Here is a 27,408-nt window from a genome sequence, read left to right on the forward strand (position 1 = left end):
TGACTGAAGAAAAAACTGTGAATAAATGTGAGGAACTAGACACAGGCATGAGAAGCCTCTCTTGTTACTATGAAAAAACAGATAAACCTTCCATTTTACATTCATTGTTTCAAGCCGCAGGAAGCTATGTTTCCCTATTTGAAGAAAACTGAAGTCACAGTTTACATTTCACCCAGAAACAGCCTGACACAATTAAACAACAATTATAACACTTTGATGCCAGAATTAGACAGCAATGCAGACAGGTGTAAGAAACATATGAACAGCTAACAAAACCTTACAATCCTAACATTTGTCAACAAAAAGCTTCCCATATAAATAGTTTATTGCATTTTAATAAACAACATCATATATAAGATAGGGATGCAACAGCAAGGAAGGCCCTCTTTTTCCAGTAAGACATCAGAAAGGGAAAGGAGACACTTGACACAGAAGCAACTGTATGCTTCGGCAGCAGAAGATGCTCTGAGGAATGACAAGAGCAATTTGCATTTCTATAGTTTCTTTTGTGTGCCCAAACTCCCTAAAGCATTTTGCAAAGCGATAAGTATCATACCTAGCTAGGAGAAGTGATAGGATGTCAATACAGTAGCAGCTCTCTGTGCAACCAGACACAGCAGCTACTCAATGCATAGCAATGCTCCCACACAGCTGTAAACATGAGGGCCAATTAATCTGTGCTGGTTAGAAAACAGGAAGTGTTTGCCTTTGGGTAAACTTTCCCCTTTTAGATAGTTACCTGGGTGACCACAGGAAGGTGCTGCTGCTGCTGCTGCTGCTGCTGCTGCTGCTGCTGCTGCTGTACAGTAGGAATACATGACTCACACACCCTCAGAACTTCACCTTTTCATGCAGGGCATGTATAAGAAATGGAAATGGAATAGGGGAGAAATCATGAAGGAAGGGTATACATGAGCAGCCAGCGATTGTAGGGAGCAGGTCCAGTGGGCCAAAGCTCATAATGATCTCAGGCTTACAATAAAGGTTTAATGTAAGTAATAATAAAGGTTTATTCTGCTATGGTCAAAGCAACAGAAAGAACAAGCAAGAAGTAGGTCCTCTGCATGGAGAAGATTGAGAAATGCTATCGGGTGACAGAGAGAAGGTGAACCTGCTCAACACCTACTTTCCCTCTGTTCACCCAAAAGGAAAGCAGGGGCCAACCTGGTGATAACAGAATAAACAATGCAAGGAGGGAGATGCAGCCCAAATAGGAAAAGAGGTGGTAAGCAAATACCTAGCTGCAGGGTTCTGTCCTGCGCCTTTTGTGATGTGCGCGTTAGTTGAGATCCTTGCATTGCAGGGAGTTGGAACTGATGACTCTGGGGTCCCTTCCAACTCAGGAATTCTATGATTTGATGATTCTATGAAGTGTTCCCTGCAACACCTTAATCATATTACCCAACTGCAAACCCGAATGGAACCAAACCTAATGTTTTAATGGCATTTTTCTCACATCTATCTCTTGCTGCCTTTGTCTCTTGTTTTCCCTTCCCTTTATTGCATTCCCCCCTCCCTTACCATATTTAGACTGTGAATTTCTGGGGGTGCAGAGGCTGGATTTTTTGGCTTATGAAACTGTAAAGCACCACTTACTGATGGTGTGACGACAGCAGCAGCAAGAACACAATAATGCTGCTAGTAACAGAGCAATTTATCCTCTCTGGCAAATTCGAGGTTTCCGAAATGCAACCTCGTTACATGCAATCTTTTGTTCAGATCAAAAGGAAACTCCCAATTGAACAAAGTATCAGACACGCTGGTAACAACGAAGGCACCGGGGAAGATCATAGCTGCAAGGAGCCTTACAAAAATGTATATTCATTCTACACCTGTCCTGTCAAGCTGTTTTCCCTCTCAGTGTAATAATACTTAGTTCTGATACAGCACTTTGTGCACATTGTGTCAGCGATCCTTACAACAGCCCTGAGATCCCAGCCAGTATCATTATCCCCATTCTGCAAGAAGGGGAGGGCAGACATTGGCTGAAAGAATAGGGGCTTCCCTAAGGCTACCTTCTTCTCCATTTTACATTTTAACACAACCGTTAGCTAAACCATGAGGATGTGATGAACTCAGCAACTTCTACATCTCCCATCCCCTATCAGCTAATTTTTTCTCCCCTTCCTCCCCCCGCAAGTAAATCATCACTTTGGTGCCTTTGGGAGAACCTTACCGGCTCCTGCGATCAGGCCTCCAAAAGGACTCTATTTCATCAGCACGTGCACTTACACACTCTCTCACACAGCAGCAACAGCAGCCTTACAACTATCCTCCAGGGGTCACAATTGGGTTACAAATTTCATATAACGTGATGACTGAGCAGCCTGATTTAGAACAATTTATTCACATCCTTCTTCATTAAGATTCAAATGGAATAAGTAATGTAGAAATTGAACAGATACAGAAAATGTGCATAGCTTGCTCCTGTAGTCAGTAAACATTTATTCACTAAGCAAAGATCTCTTCTCCTCCCCCTCTCATTTTCCTTCTTCCTCCCCTCCCCATCCTTTTGCCTTGCTGTTTTAATGCATAATTAAGAAGGTCAGAATTAATGAAGCAGTGTGGAGTAAAGTTCAAGGAATCCCCAGGCACTATTTATTCTATTAGATCTCAGGAGTGAATGTCAGATTGGCAATGTTAGAGGCAGAAGCAGTTAGGCTGGCAGCATCCCAGAAAGGAAACTACCAAGGGAGACTTACCTGCAGTGTCAAGTCATTCCTGAGCTCCTTCCCTGCAAAAATCACACGCAACTGGTCAGCTGGAACTCCCTGTCGCTTAGCAACCACCTCCTTGAGCTGGAAGATGCTGGTGTCTGAATCAACCTCCACTGGGAAACCATGGCTGGAGTTGAACCTGACAAATACTGACCAAGAACAAGACATATTTTAAATATATGTGTATATATATATATGCCTGAATATTTTGAAGTCTGAAGCATCTGAGAATGGCACAAGAAACAGCTAAGAAAAATGGACAACGGGCAAAATGGTACTGTAAAATGTTAGTGCGTTTTATCATTTTAAAAGGAGCAACATTGTTATATTGCAGTTTATCATTTTGATAGATAATTCCAAGTAAGACATTCCACCATGTAATTTTCTTAACTAATTAAACATGCATTATGTTTCAGATGTCACCCTAAATTACATTTACTATATGGAATGAAATGCAGACATTATTAGCAATATGTACAATAATCACTAATATCAGTTTAGCCTTGCCCTTGGGACAGATCGAAATATATGCTCAACAAATATATATATTTTCTCTCCCTCTCTCTCTCAAAACAAATGCAAGAAACACATGTGTGCTGTGTGCAAGCTGCTTTTGAAGGAAAGCTTTTAAAATACAGTAATACGGATTCATACACACTGGCCTCCCAGAGATATAATTGTCTAGAAAATAACAATGGAGAGAAAATTGTATATTTTATGCAGAGTCTTAAGTCTTTTTCTGGAGCAGTGTGATCTTTCTCAGAGTTCACTTAAATAATTGCAATGCATAACTTCTGTTGACATACTTGTGGAATGCCAAAAATTACTCCAAAATTCAGAGCTATGGCAGCCAGTCAAATCATACACCAACATTTGGCATGTAAGATACAAACTACCACCATTCACAACTCAGGGTTGCTTTTTCATTATTTCAGAAATATAATTTACATTATTATTATTTATTGAATTTATATGTCACCCTATACCCAGAGGTCTCAGGGCAGTTCACAGAATAAAATCAAAATATAAAACCACAAAATACATAATCAAAGCAAAAACAACAACCCAATGACAGCCCCCCCAAAACCCCATATATTAAAAGGGCATAGGGTGTCAATCAAATCGACCATATCAAATCAATCATATACTTTGTGACTGATAGTAATCATAAAAAAGTATGGGGGCAAACTGGAAAGCCATGTAAACTAACTAGAAAGGCATGGAACCTCTTTTCCTAATCCCTGAGTATTTATTTACATAATAAATACTCCAGAAACATAGATGTTCACAAAGACACAGATTCATTCATTTGCACTACCATAATCGCACAACGGCTATCTCTTCTTTCTCACATCTGGTTTCAGTTGCTATCTTTGTACGCTATAAAACATGGAACAAGATACACAGAAGGGAGATTCACATAGTCCTCAATCTTTCTTTTTTTGGGGGGGAATCCAGGATTCACACTTTTTCCTTTGAACTGGAGACAGCAAAAGAGAAGGAAACTGATGGCGGTCATTGTCCTGTCAGATTTTCCCCACCACACCACCCCTGGTTTATGAAAGCCCATCCATGGCAGCAGAGATTGATTGGGTATCAATAGAAAATGATGCCAGTAATTATTTGCTGGATGTACTAAACCCTGCCTCCATCTCAGGGGCGCTGAATATATGGGGTGCAAAGGATTCCAGCCCCCCCAATATTTTGGGGAAGAGGGCTATACCCCCCAATATTTAGGTGGCTGCCACCCCCTGCCGCTGCTGAGTGCCCTCCATGCGCCCCAGCCCCAGCCCCCGCTTGGCAGCCAAGGAACCGGGTCGGAGTCGGGGCAAGCAAAGGCGAAGATCACTCTCTGCGTGTCCCATCACATGACATGTCACATGGCCCCTGCTCCACCTGACTCCATTTTGTGCCTGCCTGTGCCCCTGCATCATCATTTTGTGACTGGTTGGCCTCAGTAATATTCATCCATATCAAGCAGGGCCTGGGGTTAGAAAGTTGGATAACTGACAGTGTACTGTTGCTCAAAATTTCTGCTGATATAAATTAGCATACAATTTAAGCACCAGGAGGATAGACATTTCTTATGGCAGGCCATAAAGGAATCTGTTGTTAGAGGTTAGCATAAGAAGCACTCCCCCCCCCACCCTTGACTTCTGTTGTGAACCATTAAAGGAAGGTTCCTAGAGCAATCTTGAAGATTTTCCGCATCTCAAAGGCAGCTGTCCCTTGTGAGTTCTTCACAGTTCGACCTGCCACTGTCTTCCCTGTGGCAGTCGTTTTTTTTAAAAAAAAAAGTTTACACACCACGTCTTTGTCTGTTATCCACCTCATACCCAAATAATAGGATTCCCTTAAGGAACAAACTCTTAAGAAGAGATTTAGAAGCTAAGTCCACCATCCTCCAAAATAGCCTGAGGCCAATTTTGCCATGTTACATTATGTGACATGACCTGTTTGCTGAAAACTGTATATGAAAAACAATGTGTGCTACAAAACTGAGTAGCAATTTCAAGGGGTAAAATATACATTTCAAATACTTAAAATATTGTTCTCATACACATTAATGATCAGCTCAAGTTATTTTTGAAGCACTACATTATGAATTCATAAAACTAAGCTCTACACCACTATGAAATCCTCAACACTTTTGTTTGGGTTTTACTAAGTACATTAAAAGCGTTAGGGTTTTTTTTTTGTTTGCTTGCTTGCTTTTTAAAAAGAGTTGAGAGTTCAGGATTACATACAGAGGGAATGACTAAGATTCTATGTCCATTACAATAGAATGGCCCCCTCAATCCATTTTTTTTAGGGGGCCAGGGCCCCCATTGTACAGGCCGAATGTGGAGCCAGGCGCGGAGCAATGCCAGGATGTCACTTCTGCATTGTGGCAAGCACACTGACTCCTCCATCCCATTAAGGTAGTCATGACATGGATACATATGTGAACCAGGCCTCTGTGCTGCTGGGAAAGAGGAAAGAAGGAAGGGACTCATACTGTCCAGCATGCATAACAAACCAGAGCGGTGAGCGGTGGCGAAACTGCATGCTCTGGCACCAAGGGCTGAGAGCAGGCGGGGGGTGGCTGGAGCACATCCCGGTGGCGGCGCGTGTGTCCCGGTGGCATGGCATGTCGTCTGCGTGGCGGGGTATGCATCCCAGGGGCATGGCGTGCCATCCACAGGGGCGTGGCACCCGGCGCGGGGTATGTGTGCGGCATGTGTCTGGGGGCAGCCGCGATGGTACCTCTCTCCCTGATGGTACTGGGGGCGGTGCACTCTCCCCCCCCCCCGTTCCTCCACCAGTGAACCAGAGACTAGGATCTAGGATCTTTTCCTAATTCTGACTGTGTACACAACCAGCGTGTTAAGGCACGAATGGGGCACAGAGGTCCTATGTTTCAGTTTACTTTTTTGTGCATGTTCATCAACACATGAGTTAACTGAACTCTAGCTCCCATTCACTCTAGGTAAAGGTAAAGAGACCCCTGACCATTAGGTCCAGTCGTGACCGACTCTGGGGTTGCGGTGCTCATCTTGCTTTACTGGCCGAGGGAGCCGGTGTACAGCTTCCAGGTCATGTGGCCAGCATGACCAGGCCGCTTCTGGTGAACAAGAACAGCGCACGGAGATGGCATTTACCTTCCCGCCAGAGTGGTACCTATTTATCTACTTGCACTTTGACATGCTTTCGAACTGCTAGGTTGGCAGGAGCTTGGACCAAGCAACAGGAGCTCACCCCGTTGCGGGGATTTGAACCGCCGACCTTCTGATCGGCAAGCCCTAGGCTCTGTGGTTTAACCCACAGCGCCACCCGCGTCCCGTCCCATTCACTCTAGTGAGTGGTAATTGATGGAGTGCATTTGCACTGTGTGTCGCTGTCCTTATCTTCAAATGGCACTTCCCTGCCCTCCCTGACTTCCAGAAACCTGAAGTTCATTGTGGTCAGGCGTGCAGGTATTTGTGTGCATGGCTATTTTAAAGTTAATTTTTGAGATACAAGTTTACCAATATACCAAACTTACACAAATCAGTGGGCTAAAAATAATAATATAAATACATATGTATTGTACCCAGTCCCACCAGTAGTCCACCAAGAAGCACATCATCAACAGAAGTCAAGGATGTGGTGACACACTGAGCAACACGTCACCACACATGAAAAATAAGCCAAGAGTCACACAGTGCACTTCAGTACGTCCACATTTGGACAGTGTGTAATTTTATGTTGGATTCTTTTTCCCTAACCAGATTATGGAGGTAAAGTACAGACTGACACTTGGATGAGGACAACACTGCATCAACAATGTAGAAAAATATGCACAAATCTAGTCACCTTTAAAGTGCCAGGTCTATGTGTTCAGCTTCTATCTGTTCATCTTCTTGAACAGAACAGGACTTAAGGGGTCTCTCTCCACCCAAGAGTTAAAGATGTCAGTGTATTTTCACTGATGCTAGAACATTCAATAAAAGAGGTATCCAAACATACTAGGGATTATTACTGAAAAGGACAATGAAACAAAAGCACAATAACACAAAATGCATTGCTTGGCAATGTATCAAAAGATTAAATCTCTACAAGCCTTTATTCCTTGCAAATAAAGACATTGACAAATGAATAGCATTATAATTATTTTAAAAAATCTTTCATACACTTCAAATTAGTAACGCTGTAATACATTTTCAAATTATTCACCACTGTCCTCTCTTTAATTTAATTGTGCTTTCAGCACTGTAGCATAGGTCTTGGTCTTTTTGCTACTCAACAAACCTGGAAAAATTGTTGCTCAGTGATTTAATACCTTTGCAAATATATATATGCTATCACACACACACATACTCACACATCTTATTTGCATAACATATAATACTCCCAGCAGAATATTCATCTTTGCATAATGTTTTCTACCAGTAAACGACAAAGGGAAGGAAGAAGAGCATAATAAATCCTGCTTACATTATTCTAATGTTACTGGGACATTGTAACTTCTTTATTCTGTCAGGAACAGTTACCCTCAGATGTTTAATTCTTTTTGAACAAGCCAAAAAGGTCCATTACATAATGCAAGTAGTCCCCTCTCATAGAACAATGGTTTCAAGATTGGATTAAAAATTATATAAGAAAAAAGGCGCCCACTGTCATGCCAACTGCTAAGGTTATTGTAGGATGGGGTACAGAATAGAAAGCTGACAAAGTACCTTCTGATATTTTATAGAAGGGGTCTATTGCATGGGTTCTGTCAAGAGAACAAGCTGGTCATCACAAACACGCTTTTCCAACAACACAAGAGACGACTCTACACATGGACATCACCAGATGGGCAGCATCGAAATCAGATTGATTATATTCTCTGCAGCCAAAGATGGAGAAGCTCTATACAGTCAGCAAAAACAAGACCTGGAGCTGACTGTGGCTCAGATCATCAGCTTCTTATAGCAAAATTCAAGCTTAAACTGAAGAAAGTAGGAAAAACCACTGGGCCGGTAAGATACAATCTAAGTCAAATCCCTTATGAATACACAGTGGAAGTGAGGAACAGGTTTAAGGATTTAGATTTGGTGGACAGAGTGCCTGAAGAACTATGGATGGAGGCTCGTAACATTGTACAGGAGGCAGCAACGAAAATCATCCCAATGAAAAGGAAATGCAAGAAAGCAAAGTGGCTGTCCAATGAGGCCTTACAAATAGCGGGGGAGAGAAGGCAAGCAAAATGCGAGGGAGATAGTGAAAGATACAGGAAACTGAATGCAGATTTCCAAAGAATAGCAAGGAGAGACAAGAAGGCCTTCTTAAACGAGCAATGCAAACAAATAGAGGAAAACAACAGAATGGGAAGAACCAGAGATCTGTTCAAGAAAATTGGAGATATGAAAGGAACATTTTGTACAAAGATTACCATAATAAAGGACAAAAGTGGTAAGGACCTAACAGAAGCAGAAGACATCAAGAAGAGGTGGCAAGAATACACAGAGGAATTATACCAGAAAGATATGGATGTCTCGTGCACCCCAGGTAGTGTGGTTGCTGACCTTGAGCCAGACATCCTGGAAAGTGAAGTCAAATGGGCCTTAGAAAGCACTGCAAATAACAAGGCCAGTGGAAGTGATGGTATTCCAGCTGAACTATTTAAAATTTTAAAAGATGATGCTGTTAAGGTGCTACACTCAATATGCCAGCAAATTTGGAAAACTCAGCAGTGGCCAGAAGATTGGAGAAGATCAGTCTACATCCCAATCCCAAAGAAGGGCAGTGCCAAAGAATGTTCCAACTACCGCACAATTGCACTCATTTCACACGCTAGCAAGGTTATGCTTAAAATTCTACAAGGAAGGCTCAAGCAGTATGTGGATCGAGAACTCCCAGAAGTGCAAGCTGGATTTAGAAGAGGCAGAGGAACCAGAGACCAAATTGCAAACATGCGCTGGATTATGGAGAAAGCTAGAGAGTTCCAGAAAGAAAGCAAACTATGGCGAGTTCTTAAAGAAATGGGAGTGCCTGATCACCTCATCTGTCTCCTGAGAAATCTCTATGTGGGACAAGAAGCTACAGTTAGAACTGGATATGGAACAACTGATTGGTTCAAAATTGGGAAAGGAGTACGACAAGGCTGTATTTTATCTCCCTGCTTATTTAATTTATATGCAGAATACATCATGCGAAAGGCTGGGCTGGATGAATCCCAAACTGGAATTAAGATTGCCAGAAGAAATATCAACAACCTCAGATATGCAGATGACACAACCTTGATGGCAGAAAGTGAGGACCTTTTAAAGAACCTTTTAATGAGGGTGAGAGCGCAAAATATGGTCTGAAGCTCAACATCAAAAAAACGAAGATCATGGCCACTGGTCCCATCACCTCCTGGCAAATAGAAGGGGAAGAAATGGAGGCAGTGAGAGATTTTACTTTCTTGGGCTCCATGATCACTGCAGATGGTGACAGCAGCCATGAAATTAAAAGACGCCTGCTTCTTGGGAGAAGGGCAATGACAGGCCTAGATAGCATCTTGAGAAGTAGAGACGTCACCTTGACAACAAAGGTCCGTATAGTTAAAGCCATGGTTTTCCCAGTAGTGATGTATGGAAGTGAGAGCTGGACCATAAAGAAGGCTGATTGCCGAAGAATTGATGCTTTTGAATTATGGTGCTGGAGAAGACTCTTGAGAGTCCCATGGACTGCAAGAAGATCAAACACATCCATTCTTAAGGAAATCAGCCCTGAGTGCTCACTGGAAGGACAGATCGTGAAGCTGAGGCTCCAGTACTTTGGCCACCTCATGAGAAGAGAAGACTCCCTGGAGAAGACACTGATGCTGGGAAAGATGGAGGGCACAAGGAGAAGGGGACGACAGAGGACGAGATGGTTGGATAGTGTTTTCGAGGTTACCAGCATGAGTTTGACCAAACTGCGGGAGGTAGTGGAGGACAGAGGTGCCTGGCGTGCTCTGGTCCATGGGGTCACGAAGAGTCGGACACGACTAAACGACTAAACAACAACAACATTGCATGGGTCCCAATTTTGTTTGAAAAACAATCAACGTTGATTTAAAACAAACTGACCTGCAATACTGTTTCCTCATACAATGTCCACTTCCCAACCATAGCCACCTGCCCTTACCGATGGGGGTAGGTAAGGAGGTAGGTACAATCAGGAGCTTAAAGTGAGCTCCCTATTGTTCCATTGCAAGTGGGGCTGCCAGTCAGATGACTGGCAAGGTCAGTTCTACTGGGACTACATGAAGCTGCACTACGGAGTTCGTGAGGAGAAACTCCCTCATGCAGATGAGGCAGATCATGGTCAGTGCCAATCAACTGATTGGCATTGTCAGCCAGTCCTGCTTTGTCGATCTGCAGGCACAGCTGGGATTCAAAAGGCAAGTGAACATTTCCCCATTGCAGCCTATCAGTATGGAGGTGGCCATTTGAATGCAAACCACACCTGCAAACAGACTTCAAAGGCTCTTGCTGAGAGTCACTTTGCACTTTGACAGGTGGGTAGAATAACACACCTGTTAATGTTGATTTAAAGGTGAGGGGGCAGGACTTAAGGCTTTGGCCCACCAACTGGCTCCAGTTCCCCACCTGTTTTATGGGCCAACCACCAAATACTAATTTTTTTGGGAAGCTCTTCATACAGTAAGACTTACTTCCAAGTAAATGTGTTTATAACTACGGCCTGGGAATAAGTAGAATTGCACTCAGTGGACTGTATTTCTGAGTAAATAAACACAGGACTATACTGCAATTAATTTACTCTACCTTGGTGTGTTCAAGCAGCAGCATACACTATCAAATAGCTCGTTATAAATATAAGTGGTCTTAATATTTCAGCAGCCTTAACATTTGGAATGTCTTTTCATTGACACAACTGTCTGTTTATTGCAGCTGGATGCTTGTTAAAGGAGTTGATAATTATTTGCCTGAAAAATGTGACATTTCTAGATTTGTGGGCAGCATAGCCAGACAAATAGCGCAAGTCAGCTATGAACATTCGAGCAATTAGGAACAATAGCATTAAACTTTTGTGACAATACTACGACAGCAAAAGAGTAGATGTGCTTACAAGTTTAAGATGAAAGGATAACCATTCTTAGAACTAGGTCCTATGCTCAGTTCCTTCTTGCACACTTCCGATGCTGGCGTAAATTGGCTACTGGCCTGATCCAATCATGAATCAGAATTAAATAGCAACTAATATTGTCTAAGATTTCTAAACAGAATGTTTAAAAAGTAGGTTCAAGGGGTTACAATGAATGTTTTGTTAATGTTTAAGTCGGTATTTGTTTTGTGGAAAAGAAATATAGAACAGTTGTTCTTTTAAAAGTTATACATATTTGATAACCTAACAATATACAGTGGACGCTCGGGTTGTGAACGTGATCCATGCAGGATGCATGTTCACAACCCGCAGCAGCGTGTCTATGCACGCGCGGGTTGTGATTCGGCGCTTCTGCGCATGCACGACCGCCAAAACCCGGAAGTAACCCATTCCGGTACTTCCGGGTTTCAGCGGTCCATAATCTGAAAAAACACTACCTGGAGCGTCTGTAACCCTAGGTATGACTGTAAGTGATTACAGCTATGAAACCATAATGTGATTAATAATAATAATAATAATAATAATAATAATAATAATAATTGTTAATTCATACATCTAAGAACTAAATTGTTTTGTCCCATTATATACCCCCCCCCGCATTTCTCCTTCCCTATAATCAATCAAAACATGCATATGGAAATGACTTAATTTGGTCTTCATATACACTTCCACTAACAAAGCCAAGACTATGTTCTGGCTGGCATTCAGGCTAAGTAGGTTTATGGGCTTGATTGCTGGGGTTTGGTGTGTTCATTGGGAACGGGAGAACTGCCTGAACATCTGCCTCCAGTACAGATGGTGTGAAGCTACCCTATAGACTTTCTGTTCCTGGAAGTCGTACTCTGTTCACAGAAGGGGCTATGATCATGTGGAGGTGATTTTCACCCAATTTCCACTTCTTCTGCAGCCTGCTGGACCAGTTTCTGCACTGCTCCTAAAGGTTCTTCAACTCAACCAGACTTTCAGAATGTGCATAAAGGAAACCACCTCCTCTCATTCTTTGAGCATAATTCTGTTCACAGGATCTGTAGCTCACAAGATCTCAAACCCAAGTATGTAGAATTTAAGGAATGCCAGTGGCACTTAAAAAAAAGTGCACTGTGCTATGCCCTAATTTTATTTCCACACCACTTTTTATGCTTCTTTATAATGTAAGGGAATAAAGCCACACTCTGCTAGTTTCTGAATTAAGGCAACAACCATGACCACACCAGGGGTGAGGGAGACCGACTGCTGAGAAGCCACTGACTTCAAAACACTAGGAATTCAAAAAGGGGGAGAATGGGTGAAAAGGACATCTCAAGGTCACTTTCACCAAGTAAAGCCAACCTGAGATAGTGGGTATAAACTGTTTAGTATTCAGGGATGCACTGTATGTTACAGGGGATATGTAATAAAAGATATGTCGTGTCATGTCAGTGTGTTCAGTGATTCTCCACACTTGCTCTAATTCACTGACTTCTGTTTGCAGGGAAATTCTGGATGTGATGAAATAACACTTCTCATTACTAAATGTTATTGAGGAGACACAGATCTCTAATAGTCAGTTTTCCAGGCTAACCTCTTAGTTCAGTCTCTGCCCAGACAGTTGATGTAATATCACTGTAAAAAAGGTTTGTAAACAAGATCAACAGCAACCAGCCCATGACTGTTGTGGAGAAACAGCTAGTCGAGGCACCTCTTTGTCTGATGTGTTCTTTTGCTGCTAACTAGTATTGATGACGTTTAAACACACATGATTAAGCTGATTCTTTCAAAATGGGTTTGAGTGGGCCAGACTCCCACAGAACTTTATACTGTTGATAGCTTTGAACATTCAGGAAAAAAGGCAGAGCACAGAACCTTTAGAACACGAGTCACCTTGACAGGAGGTTGAATACTGAACTCTGAAGCAAGCACAATTATACAACTTAGAGCAGTCCTAACAGCCAAGTTTTCTTTGCTCAGGACTCCACCGCTTTAACTGCATTCTTCAGAAACAGTGCCTGAAAGGTTTACAGTTGTGTCTTCAATGTGGAAGAATAAAATATAATAGTATTATATCTTGTTTGCAAATCCAATATATTTATCTGTGTGAGCAGATCAACTCAATTCAGCATAGACTTGGACCACCTATGCCGCTGTTACAGAATAACATACAGTATACGGTTGCTTACCAGCACTGGTATGAAGAAGCCTCACACAGGAACTGGAATCTGCATAGCTAAAAGCTACTGTCTTAGTACTGTGTCATACTGCCTAATGAGCTACTGTCTCATACAATTAAGCATGTCAGAACTTCTTCCCTTTTGTTGCCCTTCTCACCCATGCCAGCATGGCTTCCTTCATCTACATTCTTCCCATAATTTCACAAAGTGTTTTCTTTTGTCTATCCCAGCAGGACTTGCCTTTGGCATGAAATCTAAAAGGTGCCCCATGCAAGTCCTGCTTGCAGAGGAACGATCAGGAGAGAACTTGAAGGCTCTCAATTGTTCCTTTGCAGTTTTGGCTTTACCCATCTCACAACCTGGCATCACACATAAGGTGGGTATGGCTTGTGAAGAACGACCTTGTGAGTCAAAATAGGTCAGAGGATGGGTCTAATTTGGCCCACAACCCAACATTCTCCAAGCCTGTCTTAAGTGATGGTGAATTCTGAACAAGAAGCAAATTTTAAAGGATACTGAGATCCACATATAGGGTACCATGGGTAGTTTGAGAAAAGAAGCAACACAGTTATGCCCTTCCATTAACTTTATTTGCTAGGAAGGAGCAGTCTGGGTTCTCTTTATTTCAAATGAAAGCAAACATAGTACCTAATAAACCTATAAACAACCAAACATATGCACTGGCCTTCCAAGTGCCTGAAAGGAAAAGAACCATGAAATACAACTGAAGTCAACATGTATTTGCATAGCTTAAAAAATGCATTTGCAAAAAAGAAGAAAGGAAGTAAAATCCAAACGTAAGCAAGCCTTTCCAATTCATCAACACAAAAAATAGTATGTCAAACAATCTTAATTTCCTTGAATAAATTACCATGTCATTAAATACTGTATAGCTATGTCAGCAGCTCCACTTTATAAATCTAAATTTTATGGGGGTATAATTCAAGTTTCTAAATATCCCAATGCTCATGATTTAACATGCACAGAACTTTGCAATGTAAAAGAAACTATATTTGATGGATAACAAGTTTGAAGGTTCAAATAATTTTGTATTAACTTATAAAGATCCAAATGTATCCTTGATATTCATATTAAAATGGTACGGTCTGGTCAGACGAGCTGCTGTTCATCTATCCACCAAGTGAGTATACTCAAGTCTGCAAGTGGACTTACTCAGTTCAACTGATCTATTTCTCTATCTATAATCATCCAGTGTGCATTGCACTTTACACTATAATGTAAAGAAAAGACTTAGTTTCTATTGGCAGTGAGGCTCTGGGGCACTATAGTCTGTCACAGTCATCTAGGTAATGCAACTGCATTAGTCAGTTGCCATCACCAGATAGCCATACAAAACTCTTGTGCATAAAAACTAAACTAAACTAAACTAAACTCTTGTGCATCACAGGTGTGCATGAGTATGCATGTAACTGAGAGAGCCTAAAAGTGCTCCACTCATGACAAAGCAAGCTTTGGGGGCACAAACCTACATATCTAAGTGATGATGGTAAGAGGGAGAAAACATAGAAACATGGATTTGAGGTATGTGTGTGACAGATTCCTACACTCTCTATTTGACATTTCATTGAAGCATCCTCCTAAAAAGCAAATACCTTTTGAAAAGCTGGACCACAGCCTGTGGTGTTTCTGAAATTGCTCACCTCAGATGTATGAAAGAAGTGTGCCCCCATAGACCCTTTGGGTTTGATGGCTCTAATAAGTTCATGCCATCACTGTGGAAGTTGTTCCCTTTACCAGCATGTCCTTGTCTTTCAATATCAGACATTTTTTTAAAAGAGTACGAATAAACGTCGCTGCCTTTGTTAAACAAGCATCTGAGGAGCCTTTGGGCAGATCACCTAGATGAGCACAGCAAGCATTACCATGAGTCTCTTGGGTCATAATCTATGAACAAAGACAGGATGAAACAAAACTCTGAGAGCTTTTAAGGTCCATTAGAAGACAAATTGGCTTTTTAATTAATACTAAGCACAAACAGATCATGACAACATTATGTATATCTCTGTGAAAGGGATTATGTAAATAGCATGCATTTGCGAAATTGTTAACTATGCCATTTGTATTTATTCAGCACAGAAGTCTTCTAAGGTCTATCCCATAAATACCACAGCCTTCCAAAACAATAATTCCTTTTGTAATAAAGGGCTGCCCATAAGCAAACTTTTTGAGTTGTTTTCAGCATACAAATATTCAACAGAGCAAATAAATTATGCATATTTTAATACAACAAACTTTGCAGGAAGCATTGAATTGATCCTTGACCAGTGTGGTTAGTAGCTATGATCTTAGATGGCGGAAACCTAGATTCAAGTATTTAAGTACAAAGCTCAATGGGCGAGTCTTGAGTAAGTGGCTGTCTGTTTGTGAAGCTAAGGCCTGGTCTACATTGCCACTATGTTGCTCTGGGCAACGTGGATCTTATACCCAAGCGACTCAAAGATAAGCTGTATGCTTTCTTCTACTTACTGCCACATAACTCAAAGGTATGGAACCTCAGGCCTGTGGGTCCTCCAGACCTCTCTGTCCAGCCTTCAGGACTCACTCTAATCATGTCAGCTATGATCTTAGATGGCGGAAACCTAGATTCAAGTATTTAAGTACAAAGCTCAATGGGCGAGTCTTGAGTAAGTGGCTGTCTGTTTGTGAAGCTAAGGCCTGGTCTACATTGCCACTATGTTGCTCTGGGCAACGTGGATCTTATACCCAAGCGACTCAAAGATAAGCTGTATGCTTTCTTCTACTTACTGCCACATAACTCAAAGGTATGGAACCTCAGGCCTGTGGGTCCTCCAGACCTCTCTGTCCAGCCTTCAGGACTCACTCTAATCATGTCATCTCCTCAGGCCACACCCCTCTCTGGCCCTGCTCCATAACCTCCTTGAGTGCTTTTGCATGGCAGTAATGTGTCTTTGAGCAGTGGTAATGTCTCTTACTTATATTGATGGAGGATAGAAAAATGTGGGTTATAAACCTCTGGTTTTTGCATGGGTACAATGCAAAAAGGTAAGAGTCATTGATTGATTCTTTATTACGGCCATTGGCCCATCACACGACAGTTTCCCATACCAACATAATGTACTTAAACCTCCAAATTTAAAACCGCCTAGACTTACAAAAAACAGACAAGAACCAAATCAAAACAAAAACAAAAGACCAACATCATACATTACAATAAATTTGTAACATAAACATCGCCCTCTACTCATAAATTAGTAGAAGACATCAATGGTGAAATCACCTAATTACAAAGGTAAGAGTCACATTCATTGTCGTGCCCACTTTTGCCTCTGGCTCTGTCCATCACTGACATGTGGGCCCCATAAAACTACCCAGAAGGGAATTCAGCCTGCTTGACAAAATTTCTCACAACATCAAGAACACTGCTCAGTTCTTTATGTTAGCTGGAGGAGGAAGGAGGATACAATTTTGTTTTATTGTCCTGTGAAATTGCTTCAAGATGCTTCTTAGGAAGCTCTTCATAAATGAAATAAATAACAAAAATATATAATACAGAGCAAAAATCAGCAAATTCCAGGAAAATCCAGTCTGATTTTCCTCCCAAATTTTTGCCTTGAGGTTTTGTCCATTCCTACTCTAGAGCAAAAAACGACATCTAGCCACCAAGTGCGCCATTGCTGCCAGTAATGGAAAACTGTAGAAAGAAAATAGCCGAGGCACTAACCTGACCCATTAGGACTTCCATTTAAAGCTGAATGAAGTGCTTCTTGTATACTGTACATAATTAGTATGATCAGTTGGGACAGTTTGTAAAACCATTTGGGACCTCTCTAGATGAAATGCACTAAATTAATGTCAAGTCATTATCACCATTACTCAATAGATGGTGCCTTATTTGCTGAGTTCAAAATGGAGTGAGCCACAGAAAGAAATATGGAAGAAGCTGCATAACATGATTAAAATATGCCTTCTAAAAATCCATTTCCTCTCAATAAACACAATTCAAAATGCTAATTTGATAATAGGGGGGAGGATTGCTTAAGGATAGCAATTTCTTGGTGATACAGAGAAGGTCAAAAAGTCAGATCTACATTGCAACTGGAGGAGTACATGTTTGTATATTGGTTATGCCAGGTCCCAACACATTTGATGGTTTAATTATGAGTTAACAAGTTTGTGAACTGTCTTCTCAGATTTTTCCCTCCGCTGCCCCTCTACCATGCCCTACTGTTTTCTTGCTCCTCATACAGAAAGCTGTAAATCTTGAGATCAGAAGAAATGAAAAAGGACTGCCCCTCTCCGCAGATCCATGGAAAATGTGGATAAACATTGCCATAAGCAGAATGAAAACCAGTTCATGAAGCAGAGCAAATCTATCTTCAGATTTTCCACACACCAGGCAAGTTCGGATTTTGTAAAGAAAAGTATACCATGGCACTGGAATACAGTGAAGCGCTCCTGGGTGGAGTGGAATTAATGGGCACATAAGAAGTATAAAATCCACATTAAGCTATGGTATGGATGAGCCCACAGATCATCCCTTGTTATCAAGTTCAAAACAAATTTGGTATCGATACATGAAGTTGAAAGCACCAAACTGTCCACAGAATTACAATTTATGTGCAAAAGTATATGGACATCTTTCAGGATTTGGGCCCTCAGCCAGAGGGTCCAATCAACTATATTGAACATGGGAAATTCTCAAATAATTGAGAAGAGTGAGGATATTTTCTTTAAAAAAACAAACAAAAATAAAATGCAGGAACATTCTAACATTGTAAGATTTTGAGAAACATGTGCTACTTTTTCAGTCTGCCATGATAAAACTAACTAGAATGTTGTTGTTGTTTAGTCGTTTAGTCGTGTCCGACTCTTCATGACCCCATGGACCAGAGCACGCCAGGCACCCCTGTCCTCCACTACCTCCCGCAGTTTGGTCAAACTCATGCTGGTAACCTCGAAAACACTATCCAACCTTCTCATCCTCTGTCGCCCCCTTCTCCTTGTGCCCTCCATCTTTCCCAGCATCAGTGTCTTCTCCAGGGAGTCTTCTCTTCTCATGAGGTGGCCAAAGTACTGGAGCCTCAGCTTCACAATCTGTCCTTCCAGTGAGCACTCAGGGCTGATTTCCTTAAGAATGGATGCGTTTGATCTTCTTGCAGTCCATGGGACTCTCAAGAGTCTTCTCCAGCACCATAATTCAAAAGCATCAATTCTTCGGCGATCAGCCTTCTTTATGGTCCAGCTCTCACTTCCATACATCACTACTGGGAAAACCATGGCTTTAACTATACGGACCTTTGTTGGCAAGGTGACGTCTCTACTTCTCAAGATGCTGTCTAGGCCTGTCATTGCCCTTCTCCCAAGAAGCAGGCGTCTTTTAATTTCGTGGCTGCTGTCACTTTTTCAGTCTGCCATGATAAAACTAACTAGAATACAGATACAGATACAGAGTATCTATTGACTCACTATAATAAAAATGTCATTGAGAATTTCACCAAGTCTGTATTAAAATTCAAGTTATGATGCAGATGAAAGAACAAAAATTGGGTGTCCCTTTAGACTTATCAAAATAGAGAACCATTGGTGCCATCCCCATGCAAGTGGCTGCATTGAATTCTATGAAACTACAAATCAATGCACGTCTCTCACAAAAAAAACCCAATGGACTGCCTATCTATTTTTATAAAATAAAGTGAGGAGCAATGTATCAATGAGAATATTTCAGCAGGCATCTAAAACTTTCTGCTCATAAATATGAGAATGCAAAGACAACCTAATTAGAATTTACATGGCTGTTAAGTAAACTTGCAGTCTGACATCTTTTGTACTGTTCTCTTAGGACAGCAATTCAAAGGAAATAAGAGTCTTAAAACACTAATCAATGAGGGAAGCCTTTTGTAAGATTACTTGTAAAGATTTCTGGGTCATGCGCTTTTAATCCAAGATTATTGCTCGTTTCCTCAACTTGACAGGTTTATCTGAATAAGAAACACTTTGTGGTAGAAAAATTCATGCTTTTATGCTCAATAACAGTTTTATGCTGGAAGCACTGCCATGTTGTAAACAGCATCTCCAATATTTTCTTTTTTTAGGCACCAGAAGACAAACTACAAAAACATAACCTTTTCATTGTCAACGCAAGACCTAATGGTTTATCATGCATGACATGAGTCACTATTTAGGATGCATAAAATTGCATTTTCTAGATGCTTTTAGTTAAAACTGATTTATCATTGCGCTAAGGCCTTTAAAAAACAGAAGCACACAGAGTCCCTGACTGAGAAAAAAACTTATGTCCCATTCACCGTCCAGCCTGTACAGTCCATCACTGCTTGTCTAGACAGACAGAATGAAAGCCTCTTCATAACCAAAAATAAAGACTGGTGCATCAAGCTTATAAAAATTAAAAACCACACTGCATTAATTATAAATCATAAAAATATGTTGCGACATTAATGTTAATGAAAATGTTATTATTATCACTAGAGTTTGGCAGAAGAATAATGCATGCGTGCTCACACACATATGGTTGTGTCCCTGTTACAAAAATACATGAATAATATAATTCAGTGCTCAGTGATCACACTTTGCTGTAGGTTAAAAAAAAGCCACAATAATTATGTTCATTACTGTGATGGGTTAGTTCAAGTCCAGTTAAAGCTGTAAATCCGCCTTGCGGCTTTTCGTTTTATACAAGAGAGAAAGCTTGCAAGAAGCATAAGGAGAAATCCCAGATTGGCTTCTGATTTCTTTCCCCAATGCAGAGCTATTTTTGGTCCCTGAACAAACCTCAGAGTAAGTGTATTAGAATAATTTAGTAATATATAGTTTCATGTGCTAAATTATTTCCCAGTTGTGTGAGTTTACAAGTATAAAAATTATAGTAAAAGATATACTGCTGGATATTAAGCGGTACAGTTTACTTGGCATTCTTTTCCTACATTTCAGTGGTGAAAATAAGGACACTCCTGAACATGTCTGGTGGGGGTTGGAGATGTGTGTGGGAGCCTAGTCTGGGCCCAAAGCTATTCAGACTCAAACAACAACTTGGCAAGCAAAACTGCATGCAAGCAGGTAGTGAAAAAAGCAAATGAAGAAAGCCACAGACATCAAGGCAAAACAAATACATAATACATCCATTGCAACCATCTTTGGCTATAGAAGAAAAACCCTGACAAAATACACACATCATATTGTTAAGGAATTATGCATTTATATAATTTCAGTTTCAGAGTGCAATGTTCTCAGTTTTCAAGCTAAGGGACACAGGGAGTGCATTCATGGCAAATGATTCTTAAGTCGAAATAACAGTTAAGTGATAATAAACACTTTGAATGAAGAAGTAGGGTTTCTCTTCTTTATGTGTCTGCCATCTTCTCTTCACAAAAACAAGTTGTTGCTTTCACATCTCCCCTCCAATCTTATTTGTCTTCGGCAAGCTATCCAGTTTAGCTGCCTGCCTACCTTCTGAACATACTCCTCTGATGAGCTGCACAGTACAGCTTCAGTGGGACAAATTTGACAGGCAAGAAGGGCTGCCCAGCTGTCAATACATACCAGGTGGGGACGACAATCACACAGAGAATGTCTTTTCCAGAGAGGCTGACAGGTACCAACTTTAATATTTAATATTCTGTTTTCTGATACATGGAATCTTTTTTCTTTTCTTTTCACAGGCCTTGGAAATGTTTAATAGATATATTATCCCTGCTTGGCTCTGGTTTTGTCTTTCTTTCACGTCTATATTCCCCTATCAACTAGGAAGACGCATGAATCTAGGCCGTAATCTCGGCCCTCTGCTTGCAGACATGCATGGACTCCTGAAAGCTGCTCTTGAAGGTCAACTCCCTAGGGTGACATGTGATGAGGCACAAGAAGCCGCAGCTGGAAGGGGGCAATTGGAAAGTCATCTGCGTATACACAGAAGTTGTCAGTTCCTGTGCATGGAGCTTTTGAGATATAAGGCCAATGGAAGAGAGAGACTGCTGGATCAGGCTAATGACCCATCTAGTCCAGCTTCCAGTAGTCACCCAGATGCCTGTGGGAAGCCTACAAGCAGGACCCAAGCGCAAGAACACTCTCCCCTCCTGGGATTTATAGCAACTGGTATTCAGAAGCATAACTGCTTGTTATTGTTATTGATAACAATCATAATTACATTTCTTAGTCACCGTTCTCAAATATGACGTAATAATATAAATACATATATAAGTAAACTCTAATATACATGCCATCTAATGCCTGAGAGTAAAGTTTAACTTTGCACCAATAAGATAGTAACGTCAGCACCAGGCAGACATCACTGGGAGAGTGTTCCGTAAACGAGGGCCGCAACCTATAAAACCCTGTGCCTTGTCATCCCTCTCCAAACCTCCCTTGACCCTGATATTCACAACGTGAGCATACATTCAAGTGAAACTTAAAAGGACTACAATATGGTACAGTTCTCTATACATCAAGCTAAGCCCCCAGAAGTCAAAAGGAGCAAAGCAAGGCAAAACTAAAAGGTAAAGAAATGGCAGGAAAGGGATAGGGCATGAGAAAAAACAAATCTTTCTTATAAAATTACATTTGTTTAAGTATCAGAAGCAATATAAAGCTGGGTGACAAATTTCAAACACGTGTTTGTATCTAAGCTTGGCAGTTTCCAGAACAGGGCAGAATGAAACTTAAGCAACAGTAGGCTATTTGGGATTCTTCCTTTTGGTGTTTACTATGGCATCAATGCTCCTCACGCAAGCAAGTTTTTCACACTGTCCGCATGACATTGTTGACATAAAATGCCAGCCTGCATTCCCCAATGCAATTTAATTCGGATTTATCGTTTCTGGGGGAAATTTGTTAAATTTTAAAATCCGTTTGCAAAATCTCAATGACCTGTTTGCAAAACAAGTTCTTATCTGAAAGCCTGTATGAAACTTCATCAATGAATAATAAAAGCACCCTTAGTCCAAAAACAAAAGAAGTGCTAACAGTAACAAAAATCCACATGAAAAGGGAATTAATGATGTATTATATCTCCAGTCAAACTGATAAAAACAAATAGTGGCATAAACTGTGTAACAGAGGTTCTTTCAACATGTTTAAAGTATAAAGAGCACAGGATTACATTAAGACATCTCTTCTTGCTATCTTATTACAAGGAAATAGCCAGAAGCAGGATTCAAGGCAGCAGGTGAGTTCCAGTAGAACATAAAACATACTGCCTGCTTTAAAAAAGGAGAATGGAGGAATTATAGATATCTAGCTTCAACTTCTGTCCCCAAGAGGTTTTTGGAACAAGTGATAAAAATGAGGATCTGTAAGCATTTTAGTAAAAAGTGGCCACGCTAGCAGTCATGGATTTGTTTATAAACCAAAACAATTTAACAATTTCTCTTTGGTAGCAAGATTCCCAAGAAGAGTCTTGGGAATAGTCATTCCCATCACCTTAGAAACACGGGTGCCAGCACTCATATGCAGCCTAGGTGAAATGTGCAACACTATAAAGACAATAGAATCATAGAGTTGTAGAGTTGGAAGGGATCAGGGGGGTCATCTAGTCCAGCTCCCTGCAATCTGTTGCCCACAAGCCTGAAATTAAGAGTCCCAGGCTCTACCAACTGAGCTTTCCTTTAACATAAACGGTGCCCATATCCCAGTTTGGGGCAGTTGGTCAAATAAACTGATTTGAACAATTCAAGATGGGAACAGAGGAAGGAAGTAGGCGAAGATAAAGATGCTCTTCTCCCTTTTCATCCTCCAGAACAGTCAACAAAATAGAGAAACTTTTGCTGACCTTAGAGCTGGTAGAGGTACCATTTCCGGTTTAAGGAAAGGGGTGATAAAGAGACTTCAGTGGCAGGGTGCAATATTCACAGCAAGGTTCAAAGGTTTACTTTAGGAAATATTCAAGACCAAGTGTCAAAAGTGACACACTTTAAAAACATTTTTGTGGCTACCTTTTTTGTATACCATAGCAGTGAATGCCCCTAAGAAATAATCACATGTAATATGATGCCCTTTCGACAGGCCATCCCTGTGGAGCATATGCAGTAACAGCCTTAAGAGCAGGGTACATTCTTTTTGGTCTTTTGCTGCCACTCTTTCCTGCATTCTTCCCATTGTTTTTATTCCTATTCTTCACCGCCTCACTCCCTTGCATACTCTGCTTCCTTTCCACTTTCCTTCTCTTCCTCCATGGATTCCTTTAACATTCAATACCTGCATACCAGCTCAACTTCTTCCCTTCAAATCTTTAATTAAGTCTTTGGGCCAATCAAAGGAACACATTAGATATAGGAGGATTACAGGGACGGGGTTCTCAATAAGAGCATTTGGAAATTCCTGCTGTGACCTGCCAGCACAAGGACTTCTGTTGTGCAATGGGACTTTGCCCTCCCTTCTCCCCCTGAGTGTGCCCCACACATTTCCCAAATCAACACCAGAGGGTAGGGGGAAGCCCTAGAACATTTTTTTGGGGGGTGCACAGGGCAAAGAGGGGGAGAACATTCCATTGTGCAAGCAGATATCCTTGAGCTGACAGGTAGTGCTACATTGAACTCCACTCAGATTATTGTAATAACCAAACCCTGAATTACCCACCTACCACCTTAAAAGGCGGAATCAATTACACACTGGGGTTTTCTGTGTATTTTGCCCTTAAGATAACAATTAGATGGAAATAAATAACTTACAATTCTTTGCAGGTCTGTAATCAATAAGATGTAAAGCTGTTTGCTCTTTCCTTGCTGGTATCCCAGAGTCACTAAGTGTTTCACTCCTAGTATGAGCAATGTTCTCATTCTCATTTTGTTTTTTAGAACATAAAAAGGGACCTTCTGGATCAGACCCATCTATTTCGCTATCCTTTTCTCACAGTGACCAGTGAGATGCTTGAAAGAAGTCTGCAAGCTGGACCTGAGTGCAACAGCACTATTATTGGTCCACGGACTCTGACACTGAATGAAGTACACAGCCATCATGGCTAGTAGCCAACGGTAGCCCTAGCCTTCATGAATTTGTATCAACTCCTTCTTAAGCCATCCAAGTTGGTGGCCATCATAACAAGGTGTGGAAGCGAATTTCATGTTTTAATTGTGCTTTTAACTGGAAACAAAGTTTGAAGCTCAGAACTACATGCAGAACTACACTATATAGCCCCAAATTAAATGATAATGATAAATCACTCAATTTCAAAAAATGCATTTAGGCAAAACAGAGCTACAACTAAACAGTGTTTCTTGTTTCGTTGTTTTGTAAGTATGTTCCACAGAAAACCCATCAGTCTCTCTCAAACTGGGGGGGGAAATCAAATAAAAATCAAATGGATTTACAGCAATTATTGTTGCATGGAGAAAATATTTCACATAGGAAACCAGTATAAAACAATTCTATGGGTAGTCTGTTGGAGGCAGAGGTTTTTAAGTCTAATTTTGTTCCCACCTACTCAGTTCAATGGGATGGCAGTTCTTAATGTTTTCCCTGGAGCACAATTTAAATGTCAGCGAGATTAAAAATGTGTTTTAAAGTAAATGGTGTGCAGAGAAAGGGGACTTAGAATCTGTCTCATCATATCGTGGGATACATGATACTGAGAAACCCGTGGGATTTTCATAAGTCTTAAAGATAGTCTGTAAGAACCTCAAAAGTGAAGTAATGTTGCCTTTACCTGATTTCCACTTGATATTACTACACACAAGGCTGAATAGTCGCTACCAGGTAAGCCCCAGCAAGCCTGAGGGATCTGAGGACTTAGGAAAGGAATCCTGAGGTAACAGTCCTGTTATAAACAAGTCTGGGAATCAGAAATTCCATGTACTCCCCAATTATTAAAAATAACAGCACAGCACTGGAAGGGATGTGACAGAACCAAATGGCGGACGTGTAACATAGCAGCCCACTACAGCTCACTTTTTGTTTCCAGTTCCTACACTGGGAAACTGGGGACACCACTTTGGTGTGTTGGAACAAAAAGGTTGACCTGGTCAAACCCTTCTTCAGGCAAATCCAACCAACCTCAAGCAGCAGAATTTCCTCTTATGAAAAACAGGATCCGCCTATAATGCAATCAAGGTGGACAGCAGCCCTTGGACAATACGTTTTATACCACACTTCCTAGAAACCAACTAAAAACCACGCTGCCTGAAGCATTATCAGGCCCAGAGCTTCAAATGAATTTTTAAGTGCTTAGCGTGGAGGAAAGCTCAGCCTCCCAGTACAACTTCCTGCAATAGCATCTTAAGACCTGTAATGAAGGTACACTGTTATGGTATCACACCTGGTAAGCTATATTGCAATCACTAACCACCACTTCAGTGGTCCATTTTATTTCCTTATTTGGTTGAAATGTTTGAGAGTTATACTGAGTATAGTGAAGTCGCCAAAAATGACACAACCTGTATCTTTCTGGGGGTTTTCAAACAAAATGTGCTTAAGCTTCAGTAATGCTCCTACCCCATGTCGCCACTGTTTAAGACATAACATGAAGCACTAAGTTTTCAAACATTACTAAAACTAGGTAACCATAACTGCTCTGTGGAGGCCAGGGCTCTGGGAGGGATGTAATAAGGGGGTACTAAGTTTATTTGGGGCCCCTTCCCTTCTCTATTAGACATACTGTTTTTACCCACTACCGTGCCATGAGCTGTAGCCTGTAAGGTCAAAAAAGGTATGAATAGTTGTTTGGAAAATATTCTGTATTTTTTGGTGTATAAGACAATGTTTTTGCTTTTAAAAATTAGACCAAAATTGGGTGTTGTCTTATACATGGATAGTGAATGCAGAGGGGGGATGTGCGATTAATGGCAGCAGCAAGCAGGAGATTGGCAGCAGCAATTGGCGGCTGCAACAAGGCCTGCTGGCGATTGGCTGTGGCTGTGGCAATTGGGCAGGCGATTGGCAGCTGTGGCAAGGTGGGCAGGTGATTGGTGGCTGTGGCAAGTGGGTGGGTGGGAAGTTGGTGGCTGCGAGCGGGCAGACAATTGGTGGCTGTGGTGAGGTATGCGATCAGCAGTGGCTGTGGCAAGCGATCAGCAGTGGCGGGCAGGCAGGTGAGCAATTGGCGGAAGTGACCTCCCCCCCCCCCAAAAAAAGCTAAACAACTTAATTTCTTAATTTGTGGTTTAAAAAAATAGAGGTCGTCTTATACATGGGGGCGTCTTATACACAGAAGAATATGGTAATTTTACCAGATGTAATCAGTTCCTCATCTGTTTATGATAATAATGGTGGAAATGAGCTGCTTTGCTCTACTCTGCTGGAAGACGGGCCGCTGTCAGTGTGGACACCTGCTGCCCCTTCAGTAGGCAGAGCGTCTGACCCACAGGAGAGGCAAGGCAAGCCAAGCCCACCTTCTTCCCTTTCCCACTAGTGCTATCTTTCGCTGGGACTTCAGTACCACCTGTGTGGATTGCCTGGGAGAAGTAGGCAGACGCACATTAGAAGAAAAGGAAGTAGGCAGGGGAGGAAGTGTCATGGTGTTTTATGTAGGCTTACACAAAATGTAAATGCTGGTCTTCACACAATATACCTTATATACTTGAGTATAAGCCGACCCGAATATAAGCCGAGTCACCTACAGTGGTACCTCGCAAGACGAAATTAATTCGTTCCGCGAGTCTTTTCGTCTTGCACTGTTTTTCGTCTTGCGAAGCACGGTCCGTCGCAACTGCACCTCTTCAAGCGGTTTTAAGAAAAAGGAAACAAACTCGCAAGACATTTTCGTCTTGCGAAGCAAGCCCATAGGGAAATTCGTTTTGCGAAGCAACTCAAAAAACGAAAAACTCTTTCGTCTTGTGAGTTTTTCATCTTCCGAGGCATTCGTCTTGTGAGGTACCACTGTAATTTTACCACAAAAAACTGAGAAAACTTATTGTCTCGAGTATAAGCCGGTTCACCACACCACAAACCTCCTGGTGGATCGGAGTGTGTGTATGTGCGCACCCACATGCGCACACAGCAGAGGGGGCTTCTCTGTCCCCCCT

General features: G+C 41.4%; 1 protein-coding gene across 4 annotated transcripts in view; it reads right to left on the reverse strand.

Moving 5' to 3' along the window:
* PRKN (parkin RBR E3 ubiquitin protein ligase) overlaps positions 1 to 27,408 on the reverse strand; it is a 589,279-nt gene that overhangs the window by 469,190 nt on the left and 92,681 nt on the right. For all 4 annotated transcript variants that reach the window (XM_053382342.1, XM_053382339.1, XM_053382341.1 and 1 more), the window contains exon 2: positions 2,703 to 2,866. In XM_053382342.1, the coding sequence (XP_053238317.1) occupies positions 2,703 to 2,866 (164 nt within the window). The remainder of the gene's footprint in view (positions 1 to 2,702; positions 2,867 to 27,408) is intronic.

This window comes from Podarcis raffonei, chromosome 3 (assembly GCF_027172205.1).
Source record: "Podarcis raffonei isolate rPodRaf1 chromosome 3, rPodRaf1.pri, whole genome shotgun sequence".
In the NCBI taxonomy this organism is placed as follows: Eukaryota; Metazoa; Chordata; class Lepidosauria; order Squamata; family Lacertidae; genus Podarcis; species Podarcis raffonei.